Source organism: Stegodyphus dumicola, chromosome 12 (assembly GCF_044657685.1).
Source record: "Stegodyphus dumicola isolate Sdum_Otavi_A_Nest chromosome 12, ASM4465768v1".
Taxonomy (NCBI): Eukaryota; Metazoa; Arthropoda; class Arachnida; order Araneae; family Eresidae; genus Stegodyphus; species Stegodyphus dumicola.
Window position 1 is genome coordinate 1,497,794 of NC_140779.1, and position 25,348 is coordinate 1,523,141.

At 32.4% G+C, this 25,348-nt stretch overlaps 1 protein-coding gene across 2 annotated transcripts in view; it reads left to right on the forward strand.

The window, feature by feature from the left end:
* Positions 1 to 22,799: 22,799 nt before the first annotated feature.
* The window catches only part of Mccc2 (methylcrotonyl-CoA carboxylase subunit 2), a 100,037-nt gene continuing 97,488 nt past the window's right edge, over positions 22,800 to 25,348 (forward strand). Inside the window, exon 1 of one of the 2 annotated variants that reach the window (XM_035358029.2) lies at positions 22,800 to 23,058. In XM_035358029.2, the coding sequence (XP_035213920.2) occupies positions 22,885 to 23,058 (174 nt within the window). In that variant the 5' untranslated portion in view covers positions 22,800 to 22,884. The remainder of the gene's footprint in view (positions 23,059 to 25,348) is intronic. The other variant, XM_085827444.1, reaches the window with a different exon arrangement.

A 25,348-nucleotide genomic window follows, 5' to 3' on the forward strand; every position in this document is an offset into this window, starting at 1 on the left:
TCAAAAGCTCCAGCTTGTCTTAATTTTATTGTTTTACCATTGATGATATTATTAAAATCTAATTATTATCATTACTGGTCATACATTTGTTTGGTTTATGACACATGGGGAAAACGACGCAAACGCCCACGCAGCCAGCCCGTTCGCGGGATTCAAACCTCAGACCGAAATACCAGTGTTGAGCGACTTTACTGCTTAGCCCTGGTAGGCCCTTCTACATTGAAAATGGTATTCTAGTCTTCTAAACAAATGATTAAAAGCCCAAGAGAGCAGCTACGATAATACTATTTCTTTTATCTTTTATTACAATCTGAAAGATGTCAATAAATATCATAAAAAGCAATTCAAAGTTTTTAGCTGGCCATTAAGCAAAAAAAAAAAAAAAAAAAAAAAAAAACTATTTGGGCATTAAGATATGATTTATACGATAGAAAAACAGCCAAGAAGATTTATCTTCTGAATGGCATAGCTAAAGTTAGAATATTGATATCAATGAAATGTTTTACTTAGTAAACTGAATTTTCTCTTAGGGGTCCTCTGCCTCTACAGAAAATCAGACTCTAAAATCATCTAATTGAGGCAGATATGACCCAATGATCGTATATATATATATATATATATACTAAAGAAATATTGATTATATTATCTCCTAAGATTAATTTTAGTAGAATTTTCTAAAAAGAGTGAATCTATAGTTAGTAAGTTTAATTCCGAAAATTGTTTTAAAGTAACTTGAATGTAAACTGTTAAAAATGTTTAACGGGGACTTGAATTAAATCATGAATAACTAAATTTCAACTGTAAAAAGAAATTAAATTAAAAGCAAGTAATCATTGCTATTGATTGGAAATTAGTTGACTTTTCAAGGGGAACAAACCAAACCTTCAAAGAACACTTTTCGGTAGTTTCTTATTATACATATCATACATTCCACATTATACATACCTCGTTACATGTTACATCTCGGCTGATTAGCGATTTAATTTTGGGCGCTATAGCTATTATAATAAGAAAATACCCATTTTTCTTTCTGAAAAATTATAACAGATTATTTCTTTTTTAATAAAATAGCTACTGAAAGTTTGTGTCGATGACCAGTAGCATGACCTACTTTTATTATTAATTCCAGGTAAAAGCTCAGAATACGCTGCATAAACAAAATCGCGAAGGCGGAGCTAAGTGACGTCAGGGGTGGAACTAAGCTTGTGACGTCTCAATGTATTCTCGAATTTATACTACGTGTATTTACTATTTTCTACTGGAACTGTTTCTATTGTAATGTACAAATGTTTGTATTGTACAATGTTTATTATTGTAAATTAATATTTAATTCTTCACTTTTAATTTACATTTCTGATAATTAAGCTTCGGTTTTACTGAAAATAAGTATAATAAACTGTTTATTTTATATTAACATGGTAGAATAACTCAGCCGTACCCTTCATAAAACGGTAAACTAAAAGTGTTGCATACTTGCATTTCAGATAACTGAATACTTTCAAAGGTTTTTAAGCTTTAGTATTAATATGAATAAGAATTTTTTTAAATTTAAATTTACATCGTAGAATCCTATCATTTTCACAAATGAGTTTGTTGTTACACAAAATTCCTGATATAAAATTAAGTGGACAGTGTTCATCATACATAGCTTTTGTTTCACTGTTTCTTAGATTCCTCAATAACAATTCTCTGTGTATATTAGTATCGATACATCAACAACTGGCAAATATCTAATTTCTCACAGTAAGAAGTATAAGATACGAAAATAAAAACCACAAATTTATAATAATACACAGTTTTCAAATGGAAAATATAAAATGAAGTTCAATTACAACAACAAACACTGTATAATTATTTCAATACGTAGTATTTGCTATTGGAATTGCGCTTGATAAGTAACTTTTCCGTTATCATTTTAATAATGCAAAAGTCACTTATCGATTGCAAGTTTGCGATTTTTGCGACTCGCACTTTGACTTAAAGACTGTTAAACTTTAGAAATTTATCGTATGCCAAAAAATATTATAGACATATCAAAAATAAAACAATAAGAAATCCAATTTAAAACCCAAAAATGATGATTACAAATGCAATTTACAGTTAATACAATAATAGAAATTAAAAATACAGAAATAATACATTGCACATAATATACGATATCATACTGTTCTTCTCCCAGCGTCTATTTTTGCTTAAAAAGACATCAGAAAATTGCACAAACTCCACATAGCGCACACTTGATATTGCGCGCAGTTTCGCCACGAAACACCAGTCATGATCATGATACCCCTAGAACAGTTTCGGCTTCTACTTACACTCTAATGTAATGAAAATAAAAGACTGTTCCTTTATTTAAACCTTTTAAAAATAGGCCGGATAAATAATAACAAATAACAGATAGAAATACAGAACAAATGACCGAGAGAGAAATATCACACTTTGATTCAAGTTCTAAAAAAATGTAACATTTCCAGGAATATGACCCAAGGACCAAAATAAAGCTATCATAACAATATCATTACCTAATGACGAAATTAGCAAGTTTGACGTGAATCCTATACTTCACTTTAGCCAATAATAATAAATAAAACCTACCTTCAGTCCTCGGTTTCCGTCGAATAATATCTGTCTTCGGACTTCGAAGCGCAAATTGTTTTCCTCATTCAAGTGATAATGCTTGTATTCTTCAGCCTCGAGGTAGCTGAACGCTTTCCAGCAGGCGAAAATCACAATGATCCGGGAAAATATTTGCTTTAATTATGTCTAAAAATGACTCGGCACCCGGACTTCAACCAGTCTGTGAGAGTCTTTTTAGTTATTAACTCAGATCAAACTTGTACTTAACCAACGTGAAAAATCAAACCTGTACTACACCAACTAAATATACGTAAATCGCAAAAACCACATGCTGAATTTACTCTTCGTAAACCAAGAATCTTTTTGAATAGAATCTTCTGTAACGCTAGATAATTACTGAAAATCATTTATATAGTAGTAATAATTTTTATCACCTTGCAAATCAATATTTTCTCCGCTCCGACTAGTAAGGAAATCAAAATTCAACTTTTCATCCAACTGCAGAAGCACCAACGTCAAGACATACTATTCATTAAAAAATAGAATTCTTTCTTTGTTTTGACTGCTACGGTTATAAATTTTAAATCATTTATTCAGTATTTTCAATCGTTTGGTAAATCTTAATAATGCATTTTTTGAGTTAATTCGTTGAGTTAAATGTTAACAATATACAACACACAATAAAGTTGAATTATAATAAACAAGTAATATAAAAAAATTTTCCGACTATAAAAAAGTATTAAATTCACTATAAAAAGTCAATTCATACTTAGGTTAAAAAAAAAAAAAACTGAAAGATTTTAGATTACGTTCAAAGTTGCGTTTTTTTAACGTTTTGTGTGTTATCTTTATTTATTAAATGTCATGTTCTTTGCACTTGAACAATAAAATTCAGTTCAACAGCAATGCCGCAAAACAATTTTAAAATGAGCGTATCTTTAGAATTTACGATACATAGTTCCGCGCCCGCTGGAGATAAAAAGATTTTTTTTCTCCGCCGTAGAGTGTTGCCATTGCTCGCTTTTAAATCGTTGAGTTTGTTACTCAAAAATTCGTTAAAGTTTTACAAAATATGAAATCGATAATAAAACAAATTCCAAATTTCAAATTAGGTCTTGTAGGGTTTTTTAGGGTCTTGTAGGGTTGAGAAAAAAAAGATAGCAAAAAAATTCGTAATAAAGTCTATACCACAGTAACAACTACGACTCGTTTCTAGAAAGAAGCATATCCAGTATTACGTCATAAGTCCAAGCTTAAGGCAAGTAAACAATTCTTTGATTTGTGCAGCGTCTTCTAGGATTGAGCCCAAGATTGCAGCCTTATTATCGGTATTCAGATTGAATTGTAAGTAGATATAGGAAGAATCACTAACGAATAGTTATGTTTACAGCTTTTACTTTTTTACCATCAAAATAAGCTGCTACTCGAATAACAATGACAAAAGAGTCAACATTCAAAAACCGAAACAATCATGAATTCACTACTAGTTGCCATTCTAAAGAAATATAAATCTGAATGAATCTGCTACGTAATAGATTAAAGACATCGCCAGTGTGAAAGATCTTGGTTTCCATGCTCAGTATTTATCTCTTTCATTTGGCTCAATATAAACATTTCTTTTATTTGTTTTTCATCTCGCTTTAACTAGAGATAAATGTTTTCAGTTCTACAAATATAAAATTTAATGACTCTTAGTTTAAATAATACAATTGAAAATTGTAAATTTCTGATAAGAAAAATATTAATTTGCTTTAAAATAATATACATTAGAAGCACATTGTTACTTATTAAATAGCTAAGTGACGTCAAGCTTAATAGAGTATTAAACTTGTTTAAGCAACTGATGTAAATTAAACGTGTATTTTATTTCTAAATGAGAAAAACTTATTTTTGGTATGAGAAATGTAGTATTTTTAAAAGTGATTTAACAAAAAAGAAACTCATTTTCCCATTATTCTTGCATTTTTGCATGAATATAATGTAATCTACCAAAGAAGCCTTTTGTTTCTGCAATATTTAAAGGAAATAAAGAAGGCAGGAAATAAATGGCATCTGCAGTACAAAGCTGCCTTAATTATACATACTGTACTAATTCAATTAATTTAAAAGTATAATTTTTCAGAAATATTTTGCTTTTGTATGTCTTATAGATAAAATTATAGACATTAACAGAATGCAGATTTCATAATATTTAGTACATAAATCTAGAATTTGATTTTAACAAACATTAACACATAGATCCATGTTATTTTTTCTTGAAATGCATTGTTTTTCTGTAAAAGGAACAAAAAGCTGTTAGAACTGAGGCCAAATTAAGAATGCTAAATTTTGTGTGCTTTACTTTCATTTCATTTTTGTATGATTAATAGAATCTATTTTAACATTAGATTTAATGCAAGATGTGTCACCATAATCAAGCATATTTTGAGATTCCTTATAATCATTATGAACAATTCTTATTTTTATTGAAGTATGAAGTATAAAAAAAGTTATGGAAATTTTTGTAAGAATAATTTTTTAGCACTTTTTTTAAGTTGAAGTCAACACTGATATTACTTATGCATATTTAATATTTCACTGTGTATTAGTTGTGCACTTGAATTACAACACGGTATAAAACTGTTTAAAAAGAGGAAGTTATGGTATATGGTTATTCTACAGTGATGATTCTACACGACTATATTCAACAGTGATGAAAATCAAAATTGCAAACCCAAATATCTATATGGATATCAAGATATCAATATCCAATTTTAAAATGTATGTGTGTATTATATACATATATGCACATACATACATACGTACATTTCTACTTTTCTTAATCCGGTCCCGATAACAGTACCAAATTTTGTACGGCTAATACATCTCTGAAAACAAATGAGAAGTCATATTAAAAAAAAAAAAAAAAAAAAAAAAAAAAAAAATTAATATTCATCTAGATTACATTTTCAATCCTAATTAATAAAAATCTTTTAAAAATTAAAAAAACACAGCCTTAAAATGCATATTGAGAAGTATAAAATCATCATCTAATAATCCGGTACAATTCCGTTTTGGACCATGTCAGTTAAAAATGTGGCAACAGCCATGCAAATATCTTGGCTCGAGAATTTAAGGTTTAAAATATCGTGGCTCTAGAATTCTAGATTTCATTTGAAATATTGTCACTCGTTATTTTGAATATTTTTTATTTACGTTTGAAATATCGTGGCTTGAGATTTCTAGTTTTCGTTTTAAATATTGTCACTGGTTATTTTTTTTCCATTTTCTTAAGTACTATGGATTACATAATTACAGTTACCTAATGACGAAGAGGCTGTCATAAGATTCTTTCAGGATAAAGGAATAATTCATAGCAACAGACTTTGTTCCCAAAATCATCTGATGAAGTTAACTTTTGACTCAAACAGAGCTCTTATATGGTGTTGTTATGTATGTTTTTGCTGTGAAAAAAAAGGATGTAGAACCAAAACATGGTTTGAAGGCTCACGTCCTACTTTCCTCAATGCCGTTCCTTTCATCTATCTGTGATGTCAAGAATTGACGTCAATTGAATTTTGCGAACTTCAATTAGAAATGAGCCATAATATGACAGTAGACTGGAATAACAAACTTGAGGAAGGTATGTGCAAACAGTTTGATGTCTTGTTAAAGAATTAAAATCGGTGGAGCCAACAAAATTGAAGAAACAGACAAAAGTCTTTTTACAAGAATGAAAAACAATGTATTCTTCCGGAACAATGGGTATTCGGTTTATACCGGGAAAGCAAAGAATGTTTTCTGGTCGCTGTTCCTGATCGTTGTGCTATAGCATTTACGACTGCCATTCAAGAAAATATCGCGGATGGCAGCATTATATTTTCAGATTGCTTGAAAGAATATAAGCAAGAACTAAGAAATGCTGGGTTATGAACATTTCACTGTTAATCACAGCTATAATTTTGTAGACCTCGACACTGGATGCCTTACCCAAACTGTGGAGCGATTCTGGGGCAGTGCTATATGGAGAAATAAACGTCAGCTTGGCAATGATCACCATCATTTAGAAAATTATATTTAATAGAATTTATATGGCGCCGACTATATTCAAAACCTCAAAATGTTTCTGCATTATTGAATGATATTCATAATTTTATGGCGCCTGTTTAGATTGTATTTTGTTTTGTTTTGATATTTTTTATTTATGTGTAGATTGTACTATGTTACAAAATTAAAAAGAAAAATTTGCTTTCTTTAAGAATAAGGAAATTAAAAAAAAACTTTTTACAGAATTAATTTTTTTCCTTTCTTTTTTCTTTTGAACTCTAATATTATTTTATAATTTAATACTACGCGAGGATTGGTGGTAAAGAAAAAGTGCTGCATTTTTAACTGACACCACTCTAACGGAACAGTACCAATTATTCTAAGACAAATTTTTGTCAATATCCTGACAGCAATGAAAGTACATTACAAATTATGCATGAGAATTTAAAATTTGCTTTGAATAGTTTACAAACTGCAGCCAAAAATCTACTTATAACATCCGTGGCAATTTTTAAGTATACTGCATTTAAAATGAACTCCATGGTTCAAATACATAAAAAAAAAAAAAAAAAAAAAAAAAAAAAAAAAAAAATTGCATGTATTTTTACATAATAATAAATAATAAGCACAATAATATACAATATATGACTGATCAGAAAATAATGCATAGAAGTACACTAATATAAATTCTAGCTATTTTACAGATTGATATTATCTTGACATAATGAACTTTCTTCTTATTTATCTTGATACCATGCACTACTATTTTTGTTACTGATAAGAACTAAAATTCAGTTTCAATTCACAGATGGGAAAGATCCCACACAAAGTGTACAAAATAAAAATATTTAAATTAGTAATATAACAGTGCTAAATATGAATAAAATATGCATGTAGTAACACAAATATAGTCAGGAATTAGTTTCTTCCAATTTTGTAGAAGAAATCTATTTGTTTCCCCTAGTTTTTTCCATGATCTATTCTATTGGTGGAAGAGACTTGTAAATCCTGATTATCAATCTCCTTGATAGCATATTGAGCATCTATTATTTACATCATTAGACTGTATACATATATCACTTGCTAGACAGTCTTCTCCTAACAAATTGTACGTAAATCTTCTAAACTCAAAAAAGTTTTAAGCCAATTATTTTAAATCTAAAATAATACTAAAAATTGCATCTATAATACTATATTAAAGCCAGCCAGTTCTGCAAGCTATGGAACTTAAAATTTCGGTAAAAAAAAGATTTTACTTCTAATAAATTTAAAGATATAATCACCAAAATATAATATGTAATTCCTAACATCAGAAAAATAACTTTTAATGTCTGAATAAAGGGTTTTTGTATACACCAGCTGAGGCCTTTTTGTATGGAGGAAGATTTTCATCAATATCATGAGTTTTCTTTTCCAAATTTTTGCTCTTGCAAATCAGGATAATTCTTTTTTATTTTTGGTAAAAGTATATTTACGGGTACCCCTTGGCAAAAATTAGCGATTTTTGACAGTACATGGATACCGAATTTGTGCAATTCTTCGACTTGTTATTTTGCCTTTGGGCCCAAATTTTTGGCCCAAAAATTGTCGATATACAGACAAAATAAATCAAAGAATTACACAAACTTGGTATCCATGTACACATGGACCTATTTTCACTTAAAAAAACATAACATAATTGCACACTCTCTTGGCTTTATCCATGTACACATCAACCTATTTTCACTTAAAAAAAAAAAAAAAAAACCCAGAGAATTGCACAAACTTGACATTGCGCACTCCCTTGACTTTGTCCATGTACACATCGATATATTTTCACCTAAAATGTCAAAAAAACATACGTTCTAGGTAAAAGTATATTTACGGAACATTCAGCCACTCAGGTTACCATAAATGAAACATGAAACAACAACTTGGCGATAAATGAAACAAAGACTTGCGATAATGCAAAGGGTACCCTTAAGTCTACTCTAACCTCATTTTCATTTAAGATTTTTACTTCTAGTAGTTTTATAGAATTTTTTTGTGGTAAATTTTAAATTTGGTGGAGTACAGAGATTTGGCATTTTCTGTGTAATATCTTCGAGGTGAAAGGATAGCTTTGCAATCTGCTGCCAGTTTCTTTAATATTTTGGTAATATGCGGCAACACTATTTTCTGAACTGTAGGATCTTTTATTAAAATCAGTATTTCTGACATGTACTTTTTACACAGTTCATATTTATTATTAACAGAAAATGGCTTGATAGAAAGACAATACATTTGGAATTTTAGTAAATTTGGGGACAGAAGTCTCTGGAGTAATCATCATATATAAAGAAAGTTCTAATTTTCTACATTTTACTGAATGAATTTTTTTATGTGTTTGCATACTAGATTTATATTTGGGCAATTGCAATGATAGAGATGACTGCACAGATTTAAAACAACATACTTCCAAATACTTTGAAAAATAAAATTATCTCAGCATTCTTATTTTGGCTATGTGATTGTATACTGAATATCTGTATTCAACTATTATGCTACCAATCATTTTCAAGCCCAACTTGATTCTTCCTATTATCTGGGATTTTCATCTGAAATGGGCTTTAACTGTCTGACAATTTGCATTAATTGATAGGTGTGATGAGATTCTTCAGCGGGATAATGCTGAATTCCATATCGTAAAATTGACTATAATGCCCTCCTTAGCTTATTCCCAAATACGTCACTCATTGTGCATGTCTGGGATTTCATCAGTTAAAAACTCACTTAAACAGCTGGAGGAGCACGCACTGAAACTGAACTTTGGCATCAAGTCAAAGCCATATGGAATGCCCAGGATTACACTCAAAACATGTATACTTCAGTGCTCAGCATGGTGAACACATAAAGTACTGTGTTCCCATTTGATTAGAAACTTTTCTCTGCCTCGGAATGGCAACGGTCAGCTTTTTGATTTGTTTGATGCAGCTTGAATGCTGCTGCTAAGATGAAAAATTAGATTAGATTACAGTCAAAAGTCGTTAATTCGGACCTCAAAGCTACAAAATTTCTGCGCATGCGCCGCGTTGAGGCATGCGCGCAAGACCTTTACGGCTGCTAATATGCATGTGCGCATGCGCAAAATATGTTTACGAATGCGCGTTTAATGTATAACGGATGGTATAAGTTAAGCTAAAATTATCTAATTCAGTTAATGTTGCAGATTGCGTTGTTCCTTAATCTTCGAATTGGATCCGGCTTATTATTTTTTTGCAGACTATTAGAGCAATTTTATAAAAGTAAGCTTGAACTTTCGATTATGTCAAACAGAATTTCTGATATATATTTACTAATATGTAAAGGATCTACAAAGTGAAAGTATGTGTCGAAGTCCATTAAACAAAAAGTGGAATTGCTGCAAAAAATGGATAAAGGCATATCCTTTGTTTATCTAACCATTGTTTATCAATTTCACACTGCTATGCGGCAAGGGAGACGCCGCAGCGCGCAATTGATTAGAAGTTGATCTGTCAGCACTATCCTTATCTTCAGGGTAGATGTTTTTATTTTATTTGGCTTATAATTCCTTACTAAATGTAGTATTTCATCTTGATGTACTCCGTCTTTGATATGATTTAAATCAAATTCCTCGTCATTATAATTCGCTTCCGATAGCGAAGAAAGTGACACAGAGGTTATTGAAAACGAAAAAATTTCGATTGACAAATTAGTCGGTATTCTCGACACAGCAATTATAGAACTTGAACAGCGGAACTTTGTAACTGAACAAGAATTATGTCTGTTTATAGAATTAAAGAGAAAGTATTATCACATAAAAAACGAAGCAACTTAAACAACTTACATTGAAAGAAATGTTTAATAAAGTTAACAAATAAATATTAAGCTTTTTTTTTGTAAATTTTGATACCCTTTAGATTATAATTGTTCTTTATTTCATAAATTACGGTTTCATATTTTTAATTTTATAATTTCTGCATGCTATCTTACCAGATTTAAACTGATGATCTATAATCAGGAATCGCCGAAGTCCCGATGAGTCTGTTTTAACGACTTTTGACTGTAATTTGTTTATTATTTAATAAATCCTTTTTAAATCTAGATTGAGTATTTTGATCATAGAATCAAAACTGAACCTCCACTTATGGAAATTCAGATTCACAATATATAACGTAGTTAGACACACAGTTAGATGCGTAGTTAGTGCCATTCATCTATTAGATTAGTGTACATTAGTGTGTACATACTGATTTCCAATGTTCGGTGTTTTTTCTATTGTAAATTTGATCACTTATTTCTACCATTATCAGTAATATATGGAATAAATTTCATTCATTTCCAACAATTCCTTCAAGGTATTGCATTTTTCACACACATTAGTGTATTAAATTGGTATCAGACTATTATTCGTGTTTTCATTGACCTACTTTAATGTTTATTATTTATTTAATATCTCTATTATCTAATTAGGCTCTTATCAGGGGTGACTGTGACCCCATTTAAAAAATTCTGAAAATTACCTTGGTGTAAAAATGCAACAGTTTCATATAATTCACAACATTAATATGATATACATACATATATGCATACAAAAAATTTTTCAAACAGTTTCATTACCAAAGGAAAAATTAAGTTTAGCTTGCTTTTCAAGAAGAGAGACTGAGAATACATTTTAACTTTTTTTTTAATGAATTACCTTTCCAGAATTCCTAATAATCTTTGGAATTTCTGCAACAATAAAAATTAATCACAGACATTTATCTTCAAGATAACTTGCCCAGAATAAACATGACTTAACAAGCTACATAATGATGATTATGTATACATGCAATTTCTCAAATCTGGAGGCTTTGGATTTGAGAAAATAAAGCAAGAATTATGGCTATTTCATTCTGGACCAGAATCACCTGTACAATTGCAATGAAGAAATTTAAATGGCCAAAGAATTTAGTAATATATTTAATACTATGTAAATTTATCCAATTCTAGTTAATTTTAGTGACAGATGAAACAAATGAAAGAAAAACACTCCAAAGAAAAATTTAACATCATGTAAAAATACAACTTTGGCATAGATTTTGAGTAGAACTTTTATTGATTTCGAGGGCGATTACAAAAAGTTTTTCCCAAATTTTTTCTATGCCAAATTATAGCTTAATTTCTGCATAATATTACTGGAGGAATTTTTCTCAGCTCTAGTGTAGAATTGGGTGCCCCTTTGATTAGCAACAATTTTTTAAACATTTTAAACCTCACTTCTGGTTACTATGATAGTTTTAACTTTGTTTTAGCTTCCTGATTTTATTTAAATGAAAATAGATTGATGTGTACATGGACAAATTTAAGGCAGTGTGCAATCCTAGGATGTTTTTTTAAGTGAAGACAAATCGATGTGTACATGGACACAGAGTTTGTGCAATTCTTTGACATCTTATTTTGGTTTTGTGTAGCGGCCATCTTGAAATTGTGCCTTCCTGACGGCAAAAAAGAATCGCCAAGAAATAAGGGGCACCCAATTGTAAACTTTTACCTTTTTCTCAAATAAAAAATATATACAAATTTATAATAATTCAGTCTGCACATACTAAATTTAAATGCTCCTTTTTTTTAGCCTTCAGTTCTTATCAACATGCTATTTTAACTAAACCTACAATCATGAAATATGCTTTATGTAAACAAAACAGAGGAATATACAATTGTATACTTCCTTACAGAGCTCATTTACCATGAGAACTAGCAAGTCTGTCCTAGGAACAGAATTAAAAAATGTTAAACCCTGCTCTACAGGACATCCCAGCTGGCTGTTTAAAACAATCAAAAGAAAGCTGTTTTTTCTGTGAATAAACTCCAAATCAAATGGCACGGAAAAGAGGAAACAGCCATAAAAAAAACTCATTTAAAATTTCTCACAAGCAAGATGAGACAATGAAGAAAGTACTGCAAAATGTAGGTGTTGCTGAAATGCGTATAACAGGCTGGAAGAAGATAAAAAATTCAGTATAAATTTTCACCTGTTAGTTATCACATCAATAAACAATCATACAGAGATAAAAAGATTAAAAATTTTGATCGGGTATTTTATAAAACAATTAAAAAATTTGATAGCTAAAGTGCAGAATCGCCCACTTATTTGTTTGGCACTTTTTACAAGAGTAAGAAGAACTGGATTTTTGTCAATTTTCTTTGACTTTTTAAGTGAAAAGATATCGATGTGTACATGGATACAAGAGTGTGCGCAATGCCATTTTTGTGCAATTCTTAAAAACATGCCAAGCAGTGGGCGATTCTGCACTTTACCCCGAAATACAAATAACACGAAAGTGTAAAGCCAATGAAATACAAACAATATTTTAACATATAATATTCTAATTTTTACACACAAGTCAGCTAACCAAATGCACAATTGCTGTTGGCTAAGTAAGATAGTTGCTTTAGACTTAGACTCTATAATTGACAGAGCAATTGTGAAGAGCAACGTTGCCGGTTCCAGAATTAAAGCCTAAGGGGCACTTGACATAAAAAAATATGGACATGGAGAAAATCTCAGATGAGAAAAGGGGAAAAGATAAGTACCAAAAAGAGCACGACAATCCAATCAGACAAGTTCGCAAAACGTGACAAGTGGTCAGAGCTTTCAAGAAGGACCCAAGACAATGCAAATCAATGACAACAATATGAGAAAGATACTCTACAGCAATGGTTCCAATGACAAATTCAAATACAACAAAACAACCTCAATCAATACTACTAAATACAACACAATTCAATACAACTATACAACACAATTCACTACAGCAATTCGTCGTTCCATTATTTGTCTTTGGCCATTAGCTGTAGTTAAAAATTGAACGATGTCTAAACACCTCACCGAAAGGCGAAAATTGGTACTACAAATGCATACACTCTTTAAGGGGGACCGTAAACAGTGAGATAAGCAAAAACTGAATGAAGCATAAGGCATATGGTCTATGAATGACGACCTATCTACTGAAGAAATATGAAGATAAAGTTCAGAGACAGCTCCTAAAAAGTCCATAAGCAATCTGAAAAGTCCTAAAAGGCAGTAAGAAAAGCACAGTCGATAATTGACAGTCCTGTTAGTAATCTGAGGCATAATCAATGGCATTCTGACTAGTCTCAAGACATATCTTGATGAGCAATGGCAATAATCAACACACCGTCCTCTCTCTATCTGAGTATGGAGCACAGTGAAAAGAAGGGTGTAGCATCAGTCACGTGATGTATCTCGGCCAATAGTAAGGCTGAACGCGAGATGAAAAGAGATTGGTCCCTACGGTCACATGAGTGCATTAGAATAAGTAAATACTTGAATAAATAAAATGATCTTGACTAAATGAGAGAAAACTATATACAAATATACAATACCACTTCAAACTGTGATGCACAGTCTTCGGTCTTCTGACCACATGCTCTAAAGTAGGGTCATAGTCTATAATATTTTGGGTAGAGTAGACTTTAAGGTACCCCTTGTATTATGGCGAAGTTGTTGTTTCATTTATAGTAGCCTGAGCAGTTGAATGTTATGGAAACCGTATTGTGATGTAATCGGGTGCATGATTCTGGGAAATTTTGAATCATGGGATGTTCTGCAAGCGTTTTTGTGGTGTGTGTTAGTTTCATTCCTTAGTGGCCAAATGTAGATTAATTTGAAGTTTCTGTACGATTTGGAGCGAAAGGGGAAAAGAGCTTTAATTGATTGGTGTGTAAATGAAGGTTTACTTAGTAGCCATTATAAGTGTCCTGTATGTAGGAAGGATATGCGTCTAGTCAAACGTAAAAACCGTTTAGATGGATTTTAATGGGTTTGTAGGAAGAAAGGTTCAGATGGTCACTATGTGAAGCGTTCGATCAGAAAAGGTACCTGGTTTGAAAAAGTCATTTGAGTATGATTGATATTTTGAATTTTACGTTGCTCTGGGTGTATGAAGCAAACTCGAAAATCATGGTAAGTGAATATTTGCTTTTGGTAGTGCTTAAATGTGTAACATGTTTTTCCTTTTTTATGTTATTTTATTATTTGGTTTAAAGTGTATTTTATTGAGATTATGTATTTTTTGTTTGCCTATATTGCAGAATTTGGTGCTCCTTTGACTTTTTAAGTGAAAATATATCGATGTGTACATCGATGGACAAAGTAAAGGGAGTGTGCAATGCAAGTTTGTGCAATTCTGGGATTTTTTATTAAAATAGGTCGACGTGTACATGGATAAAGTCAAAGGAGTGCAGAATGCCATTTTTGTGCAATTCGGGGATTTTTTTTTAAAGTGAAAATAAGTCGATGTGTACATGGATACTGAGTTTTTGCAATTGTTTGTCTTGTTATTTTGGCTTTGTGTAGTGGTGGTCACCGCTTCGCAAGCCAAAATAACGAGTTAAAGAATTACACAAAATCGGTATCCATGTACCGCCAAAAATCGGCAAGGGGTACCCTAAACTATACTTTTACCAATATTTTTAAGCGTGTTATAAGGGCTATTAATCATGCTTTCATAGAATTCATGAGTGTTAATCAGCATCTGCGTAAGCAGGAGCTGAATTTCCAGGTCTTTATGAATATCCCTGTTCCTGACGAACCAGGGAGCATTCGTAATAGCTCTTAAAATTTTGTTTTGAAGTATATCAAGCTTCTTCCTCTCTGACTTTAATCCAATAGCCCAAGCCGGGGCTGCATATAAAATGATGGGCATTTTCTTAATTCTCAAATTCAGTTTTGATTTTCTTCCTATAATAGGGTAAATGGCCATAAAGGTGACATTCCCTTTATTTGCTGCATATTGAATGTGGTCTTTATAAGTAAGGAATTTATCCACTATAACTCCCAACTATTTATACATATCAGATTGCAGAATAATCAATCATCATTGATGAGAATGTCAGCATTTACTCCCAAGTTCTTTTTATATCTTCTATGAAGGACTGTACAGCATTTATTTGTGTTAATATTAATTTTCCATATTTTGCACCAATGGGCTATATTGCTAGCATAAAGTTGAAGATCATTCAATGCATGTTAAAGATTTATTGATTCAGCAAGAACAGTATCATCTGCATATTTTAAAACTTTTGAGTTTAATGATTGAGGCAGATCATTAATATAAAAGCTAAATAATTTTGGCTAGAGGGTACTTCATTGTGCGATTCCACAAAACATTCTTGTAGAAAGAGTATCTCCTATCCTTACTTGGAAAGTTCTGTTCTTAAGAAATGAACTGATAATTTTTATGAATCCTTCTGAGAATAGAAAATTAGATAACTTGCAAATGAGACCAGCATGCCACACTCGATCAAAAGCTTTCTCAAAATCGAGGTAGCATGCGGCTACTGCTTTTTTCTTTTGGAATGCAAGGGCAATGGTTTCAACTAAATTTAAAATTTGATGGGTAATGCTATGACCTTGCCTAAATCCGAATTGAAATTTGTCAATCAAGTCAAACTTTTCTAAGTGGTCTGTCAGGCGTTTGTTAAGGACTCTTTCATAAATTTTCCCCATAGCGGGAAGAAGGCTGATCGGCCTGTAACTATTAATTTCTTTGGGGTTTTTACCAGGTTTTAAGATAAATATAACTGTAGAGTGTTTCCATTGTTGTGGGAAATAATTAAGTCTAATGCAGGCATTAATTATATTACTTGTGTTAACAATGCATCTAGGTGGCAGTGCTTTAAGTGCTTCATTATTGATTGTATCAAATCCACTTGCTTGCCTTGTTTTTAGATGTTTTATAATATTTTGATCTCAATAGGAGTAGTAGGAGCAATATTGGCCGAGTTACTTCTATTATTGACACTGTGATAGTAATTCTGCACTTCTTCCTCATGCTCAGAGTCCAAAGACCAGAGTGGGCTGTAGATCTTTGCTTGTTCGTGCCATAAGTTCGGCAATTTCTTCCTCAGGGTGGTAAATAGTACCTGCGTACTCTATAGGGTGAATTTTGATGTTTTTTTGTACCTTTAAGAGACTTGACAATCTTCCAAACAGAATTGTGGCTAATTTCCATATTCTCCAGAAGGAATTTCCATTTGCTCGATTTGTGTTCTTGTATTTCTTTTTTAATTCTTCGGTTCAAATAATTTAGGTGAGTTTTATCTCTGTGGTGGCGGGTGAGCTGCCAGTTTTTAATGGCACTGTTTAATGATATCCTTAATATGACTAGGAAGAGATAGATCCTTTTTTTTACATGGATAAAGAAGAGGATTCTTTGATGTATTTTGAATATCAGAAGTCATTTTGTAAATTTCTTCCTCTATATCGAGACAATGTTGGTAATTATTCCTGCAACTGTAATTATTGAGTTTCTGATTGAATTCTGTGCAATTAACTTTTGTGCAATATCTGAGAAGAGGAAGGTAAAACCTATAGAAATCAAAGATAACTGGTAAATGATCTGATGAGAGATCTACTATAACTTCCAAGAAGAGGAGATTGATATATATAAATTAAAATGTATAAGAATACTAAGAAAGAAAGTAAACCTTCTTGGTGAAATTGAAGATACACAAACTGTTGGTTCAATTAAAAGGTAAAACTGAGGACAGTAAAATATTTAAAGATGATCCAGAATTTGTAATTGGATTCTTAAACTCAATAGTCGAGGAAAGAAAAATTAGAGAAGAAAATGAAATAAAAGCTAGGGATACACAGTTGGCCTTAGAAGCTCAAAAAGTTGAACTTGAGAAATTAAAATTAGCGCAGCTAGAGAAAGAATTAGAATTGGAAAAAGTTAGAAGTCAGAATACAGCTAAAGATGGATCTCGTGCAGATAAAAACATGGTTACAAGTTCGGGAAATTATTTAGAAAATTTGATAAAGAGTGTTAAAACATTAACTATTCCTGTTCCGGGAAGATCGGAAAACTTAAATTTGTTTTTTCAAACATCAGAGAGAGCATTCATAACTAAAAATGTACCACAGGAGCTCAAATCAGAAATTTTGATTAACATTTTAGGGAATAAAGCAACTAATATACTATTTTACACTAATGATGAAGAACTAAAATGTTATGAAACCATTAAAAACTAGTATTAAAAGAATATCAACCAACTGCTTATCATATCTGCATATTTAATGAATTTCCGAAGAGCACAACGCGATCCTAAAGAGTCACATGTTCAGTTCGCTTCTAGACTGTCTGCAAATTTCCAGTATTGCTGTCAATTACGTGAAGTTAATGACTTTGATACACTTTGTCAACTAACGATTTCCGACAAACTTTTCCCAAGCGTTACATAAATAAACGGCAATTTACATTAATATTAAAACAGGAGAAAATTGGTTAAAACCTAAGGATTTAGCTAAAGAAGTTGAACTATATTTTGTAAACAAAGGCAAATTGTTAAACGAAACCACTTTTAACACTAACGAAAACATAGCTAAATCGTCCCACTCTTCAAGAGAATCAAAATATATTCCCCCTCATATGAGAAGCAACATAAATAAAAATAAATATCCACCCAAAGACTGTTTCATATGTGGAAAATTAATGCATCTCACTAAATCTTGTCCACAAAGAAACAAATCGGTAAAACAAAACCCTCCTCTAAAAAAAGGAACACAAGAGAAAAATACTAGTGATAAAGAAAGTAATAGCAAAAATCGGATCTTCATGCTTGTCAAATTGATTCGGGTGTCGAGATTTCTGTTATAAATCCGAAACACATAACAAATTTCTCTATTGAGAACAATTGTAATATTGACCTAATTTCTGCATTCGGAGAAACCATATCAGCTAAAGTGGCTAGAATTCCTATATCCATTAGAAATGCTGATAATCCTAATTTATTGAAACCTGTCGAAATATTAGTAGCTGTAACAGAAAAACTTCATATTCCCTGCGTAATTACTCCAAATGTTTATGATTTATTTATTGACCTCTGAATCACATTTGCTTTAGCGCGAATCATGATTGAGACACAGTGTTTCCATCGCAGATACCAGAAGTGAGGAGTCATCAGTCAAAACAATTCGAAGGCGAAAGACGCGCTGATTTATTTATGACAGGAGGAGAGAAAAATTTAGTCATACGTTGCATTCAGGACGAAAATGAAAGTGAGGATACATTAAATGTGAGTCAACATCAGATGCCAGTATTTTTAAACAGCAGCAAAGGGAATGTGAGACATTACGCAATATCTATAAAGAGGCACAAAGAAATAACAAATATTTCTTAATGGACGATTTGATTTATCATACCGAAAGAATTTCCAGAGAACAAGTTAGTCAATTCGTATTACCTAAAGTTAGAAGGGAACAAATTTAAAAATTACCTCATGAATCTATTTTTGCAAATCATTTAGGGATGAGGAACGTAAACACAAATACGTACTATGTTTAGTCGACCAATATTCTAGGTGGCCAGAAGCTGTCCCTTTGAGAACAATTACAGCAAAATCAACATGTGACGCATTATTAGAAATCATTATGAGAACGGGCATACCTCGGGTAATAGCTAGCGATCAAGGTACCAATTTTGTTGCAGAATTAACACAAGAATTTCATGCCAGATTAGGAGCAAGTCCTAGATTTGCCACACCAGGACATCCACAAAATTCGGGATTAGTTGAACGGTATAACTAAGTTCTAAAACGTATGCTTCATCATATCATTAGAAACGACTCTAAAAATTGGGACAAACACATACCATACTTGTTATTCGCTTTCCGCGAAATTCCAAATTGTACTACGGGAGTATCCCCAATTAAATTAATGTATGGAAGAGAGGCCAAAGGTCCATTGTCAGTATTAAAATCATCATAGTCAGGAGAAATTCCATTACCAATAAAATTGGGTAAAAGTGCTGTTGATTATCTACAGGAGATAAAAATGAATTTAGAAATAGCAGCAGAGCAAAGAATCTATAATTGCAGAATTGAAACAAGGTGCATATGCAAGATATACTAATCCAGTGTGAGTGACAAGGGCTATATATAAAGAATTCAATCCTAGAGATCAAGTGTACCTGCTGATTCGAGTAATAAATTATATGCCAGATGGACAGGACCTGCAGAAATAGTATCTCGTTGTAATCCAGATTCTTACAGAGTCAAACTGACAGATGGTACAATAAGAAAAGTACACGTAAATAAAATTAGAAAATTTAATCCAAAGGTACAAGAAGTAGGTGTAATATTTGAGAACAAAGAACTAGGAGAAGTCCATCCCACACCCAGAGCGAGTGACAAGTCCGATCATTTTCATCTTAACGAAGTAGACCTAAGCCATTTAGATGATGATAAAGGAAATGGCATGATGAACTTGTTAAGAAAATATGAAAACTTATTTATAAATAAGATATAAATTGCCAAAGTAGGAGAACATAAAATAAGATTAAATGACACTGAAAGAAAGAAGCCATATGTTTATCGAATTCCAGAAGCATTGAAGCCGCAAGTAGATAAACAAATCGAAGAAATGTTGTCAATGGGATTAATTGAAGAAACAAACACTGAAATTTCGTACCCTATTGTATGCGTTATGAAGACAGACGGCCTTTGCGTTGACTTCGTCTTTGCGTTGGCTTTAGATCCCTTAATGCAGTAACGAAACCAGATGACTTCCCTATGGAAAATCCTAAAGAGCTCTTATTCCACATTGGAAAAGCCAAAGTGATATCCAGCATCGATTTACTCAAAGGCTATTGGGCCATACCATTAGAAAGAAAAAGTCAAGAATTAGCTTGTTTCAAGACACATCGAGCTCAGTATCAATTTAAAGTCATGCCTTTCGGGCTACGCAAGGCCGCTGCAACATTTCAGAGAGTGATGAACCAGGCCCTTGCTAAATACAAAGATTTTGCTCGAGCCTACGTCGATGACATAGCAGTTTATTCAAATAGTTTGGAATGAACATTTAATACATCTTCGACACCATTTTTTCAAAACTGTTAGAACTACAGTTTTCCGTAAATCTCAAGAAATGTTCCTTCATTAAAACTCATATTAAGTATCTAGGACATATTATCGGTTCAGGTAGACATCACACTGATCTTAGAGCTAAATTAGCTAGACCTCAAACAAAGAAACAATTGAAAAGCATTCTAGGCCTTTGTAATTATTACAGAGATTACATGCCACATTATGCCGAAACAGCTTATCCATTAACCCAGCTCACCAAAAGAAGTCCTGAAGAGCTGTGCTGGAGAGAAAAACACGACGAAGCATTCGATAAATTAGCACCTAATCTTTACATCCGTTCCAGGGTTACCTTTTATAATTTAATGTGATGCATCTTCAACAGGTGTTGGAACGGAAAAACGGAAAGTTGTACCCAATTAGTTACGCCAGCCAGAAACTAGCCAAAACACAAAAAGCATGGCCAACTATCGAGAGGGAAGCTTATGCTGTTATTTGGAGCTAGAAAAAGTTTGAAACTTGGATTTTTGGATCACCTGTGGAACTGATAACTGATCACAATCCATTAACCTTCATCATAAAGAATGTACCGCAATCTAGCCTTATCCTGCTTGCATGTGTAGCCTTCGTGCAGCCCTGCACACTTCTGGCACCTCGGTTTGTAATGACAGTGTGATCTTTGATATGCCCATATCTTTAGCATCTGTGGCACTGCACAGGGCCAGGGTGGCTTTTGTAAGTGCCCATCATAATATCTAGCCCTCTAAGGGTTTTAATATCGAGGATTTTCTTCCCTTCCAGGGAACGTTTGGCTTCCGCCACAAACACTGGTAATTTGACCACCTGACCATCTATGTATTTCTGGACTTGCTTAACCTTTAGGAATGCCCATATCCGCTATTTCCTGATGGATTAGGTTTCCTTTAATTTTGCTAACCCCTAAGGATTCGAACTCCTCTTTCATTTTATCCCAATTTGCTGTCAAATCTTGAAGTACAATTGGAGGTACACTAGTTGCGTTCTTTTTAGGATAGATAAATCCTTCATTATTGGATTCCATTTTATCATCGTTAGTGAGTTTTTCATACTTATTAAAGGGGGTGATTTCAGTATCGGCGAAATTTCTCTTATGTGCGAGATGAGGCGTTTTGAATCCCTCGCTATCAGTGGTGATACGTTTCTTTTTTCGGATTTCGCTATTCTTACTTTTAACTGGGCTGTTCCCAGCTGATCTAGAGACAAGGGCATAGCTAGAGGGGGGCAAGGAGGGGCATCTGTCCCCGGGCGGCAAACTGATGTCACGACATTTTAGAATTAAATGTTTTCCATCCTTGGCAAGCAGTAGGGGGCACGAAACCTTCAGTTGTCCCTGGGTGCAGAAAACCCTAGCTACGACTCTGTCTAGAGATCTGTTTTTCAGTACTTTTTTCTTTAGTAGTTTTACTATTTGATTGCTCTCAGTGTTTTTCGGTCTCAGATTGCTAATGATTTTATCACATAATTTTTATTTTTAATATTAATCGGGTTAACTAATTTGTCTTGCTTATCAATTAGTTGTTCCTTGTATATGCATGCAGTTATGAAATTTACAGTGAGATTTTGTGCATCAAAATCATGAATTAGTAATTTAAACGCTTCAATCCCCTGTTGTGTATTCAGACAATCTGCCTTAAAATCATTTTCAGAGACAAGCAAAAAAAAGCAAAAAAGCAAAAGCACAAGCAAAAAAAAGGTCTTACCAATCCATAATCCCAGGAAGGGAAAACAAGCCCGAGTAAATCGTAATCAAAATCAAAACAAGCTGCTTTCCAAGGCGCCCTCCAAAAGAAGCAAGAGCGAAAAAATTCCTGTCCAGTTTCTAAGAGCTCAGCGACAGGAATGAAAGAAAACAAGAAAATGAAGATAGTTGCCAATACCAATAATGAATTATTTGCTGGTTTATCAGCGGCAAATACAAATGAGATTATAATCTACGTAAAGAACATCGTCAGTCCGTTAACCTCCTTGGTTAGACCAAAGAATATGTACTATTCCAAAGGTATAGAGAGCAAAGAATAATACTTAGACATTCTTTGGTTAGACGGTGGCGGACGGTGGTAAGATAGTTGCCATTCACATTTCCTTTATTTATTATGTGCTAAATAACGACTTGTTGCCTTTCCGCATATATTAATACATTCGCTGCCAGTAAAATTGATATATCTATCCTCAGACTCCGAATTACAAAAAATTACTAAAAGCGTTCCTTATATTTTAGTAGCAAAACCAGAAAAACCTTTTATTTTGTTATTTAGTGTAAAAATTTTTTTCGTCGTCCCAGCATGAATTTTCGCCCTACGGGCAGAAAGACTTCGAACGGCGAATTTCTTAAACTGTAGTTGGAATGTTAGATTAATATATTGATTTGTTTATTTTCTGTATTTGCTGAGGAAGATGAATCTTACTCATATATTTGGGAAATCTTTGAATTTTCAAATCACTAGGAATGTATTCACACAAAATGAAATATCTGTATTTAAACGCTTTAATATTTTTAACAGAGCATATCATTCGGACAGTTTTTCGGTCATTGGCTCTGAACCGGACAGGCATTCTGCTGAATTCATGGTAAAGTTATATTTATAATATACTATATTTTTCCATTAAGAATTGCATTGTATTTGCTTTTGTAGTACACAAAAAACTTGAACCTTTTTTTTAACAGATACTTAAAATTAGCTGATCTTTGGAATATATATATATATATATATATATATATATATATATATATTATATGAGAGCAATATCACACATCTTTCTGCGATTCAGAATTCCGAAGATATTGATAAAAACTTCTTCCAAAGTTAACTTGCTACACAAAAACTACAATCCAAATCTTAAAACTCAGCTGACAGCCACATACTTTACCAGCAACCATTTGCCTGCAAACCCACACAAGTCTTTCAGAAATGCCCTTCTTTGTACGACTTCTCGTATCAGCTCTGTATTTCGAACATTACAAACTCCGCTTCAAAAGTCCTGACTCCCACAGAAATTCCAAAAATACGCTTCGACCCACATAAACAAACCCATGAACAACAGAAGTCCTGACTCCCACAGAAATTCCAAAAATACGCTTCGGTCTGCATAAACACCCCCCTGAGTGAGACTCGTTAACAACTCCAACATCATACCTTTTAATACTAAGACTTTGCACACAATCTAAAATACAGGACTGAAATTTTCCCACCATGTCTTTAATTGCAACATACCATTTCAAACGTGCCCGACACTAAACAACGAGCAAACAAAACCACTGCAGTTGAAGAGTAAGTTTCAATGTCAAAAGGGTTGCCATACAAACTCTTGGTAGTGTTGATATTTGCAAAGCATATTTTGCTTCCCTTAAATAAAGCTAAGACAAATCTTAATAAACTTCATGCTTTATTCCATAAATTAAAATAAAGTAAGCTAACACTGTAGACTTTACATTTAAAACAATTTGAGGGAAAGAAAAGTAGTATAATACTAACTTGGAACACACACATTTGCCGATACCCGGCATACATACATACATACTCGGCCAACCTGCCGATCTTGACGTCATCGGCCAATCAGCGGCAACCACGTTAACTTACCGCTGATTGACCTCCAATCAAAATTTACATAAGGAAAACTAAGGTCAACACACGACTCTCTTTTCCTCATGCAAAGACGAAAACAAAACTTACACAGAATTACAGAAGCTCATAGTTCAATTCTATTATACGAAAACACCTATTGTCTTTAAACAGTGAAAACATCCAAACAAAACTTCCTTAAATTAACAACAGTCAACACTTATGTAAATAAGTCCACAGTATTTAATTTACTGGTGATAAATTCAAGGTCAAACACTCCATCATTTAATAGTCTTCTAATAAAGTGATATTTTATGTCTATGTGCTATGACGATCTAGAAAAATCATTGGCAGACTTGTTATCACAAAATAGTTTACATTCTTTTAAATTAAACTTTAAAATTTCATCTTGTAAGACGTTTTTCGTCCACATTAATTCCTTCGCTGCCTCCGATAAGGCAGTGTACTCCGCTTCAATGGTTGATAAACTTACACATTTTTAACAGTTTTCCAGATTAATGGTGCTTTATCTAAATATCATATAAATCCTCCCAGACATGCGGTCATCCCTATTACTTGCATAATCAGCATCTGAATAACAATATAAATTTAGATGTTTAATCTTCGATAAGTTTAATTTATATAATTTAGTACTATTGAGATAACCGAGCAATTTCAACAATGCTTCCCAATGCTTAATTCTCCTGAAATTGTGATAAGATATTCACTGCATATTTAATATCAGGCCTTGTCCTGTTAGCTACAAAAACTAAACATCCCAACAGATTTCTAAAGGGTAATGTACACATTTCTGCAATTTCTGCACTTTTAGATGGAAAATCTAATTTTGTAAGAATAGTGCCTTTAGCTATGGGAAGTAAAGTTATTGGTATCTGGAAATGTTTAAATTTTTCAAAAATTTCTTCAATATATTTTTGCTGCTGTATAAAAACCCCATTCTCGTTCTTTATGAATTTAATTCCAAGTAACGTTTTAGTTTTGCCTAATACTTTAAGATAAAAAAACTTACTCAGCTGTGAAATTACTTTATCTTTACTATATTGATCTTTACTAAAAATTACAATATCATCTACATATAACAAGAGAATTACATTTGAACTCTTATAAACACAAGTACACCATTGTATTTTCTTAACATGTAGATTTTCTAAAGTACTTTCAAATTCACAAAACCATTCACGGCCGCTTTGTGCTAATAGCTCAGATTCCTCTAGTCTTTTAAACTTAGTTTTTGATTTCTGGTCCAGGATGCCATTTGCTGTATTCAGTTTTTCATC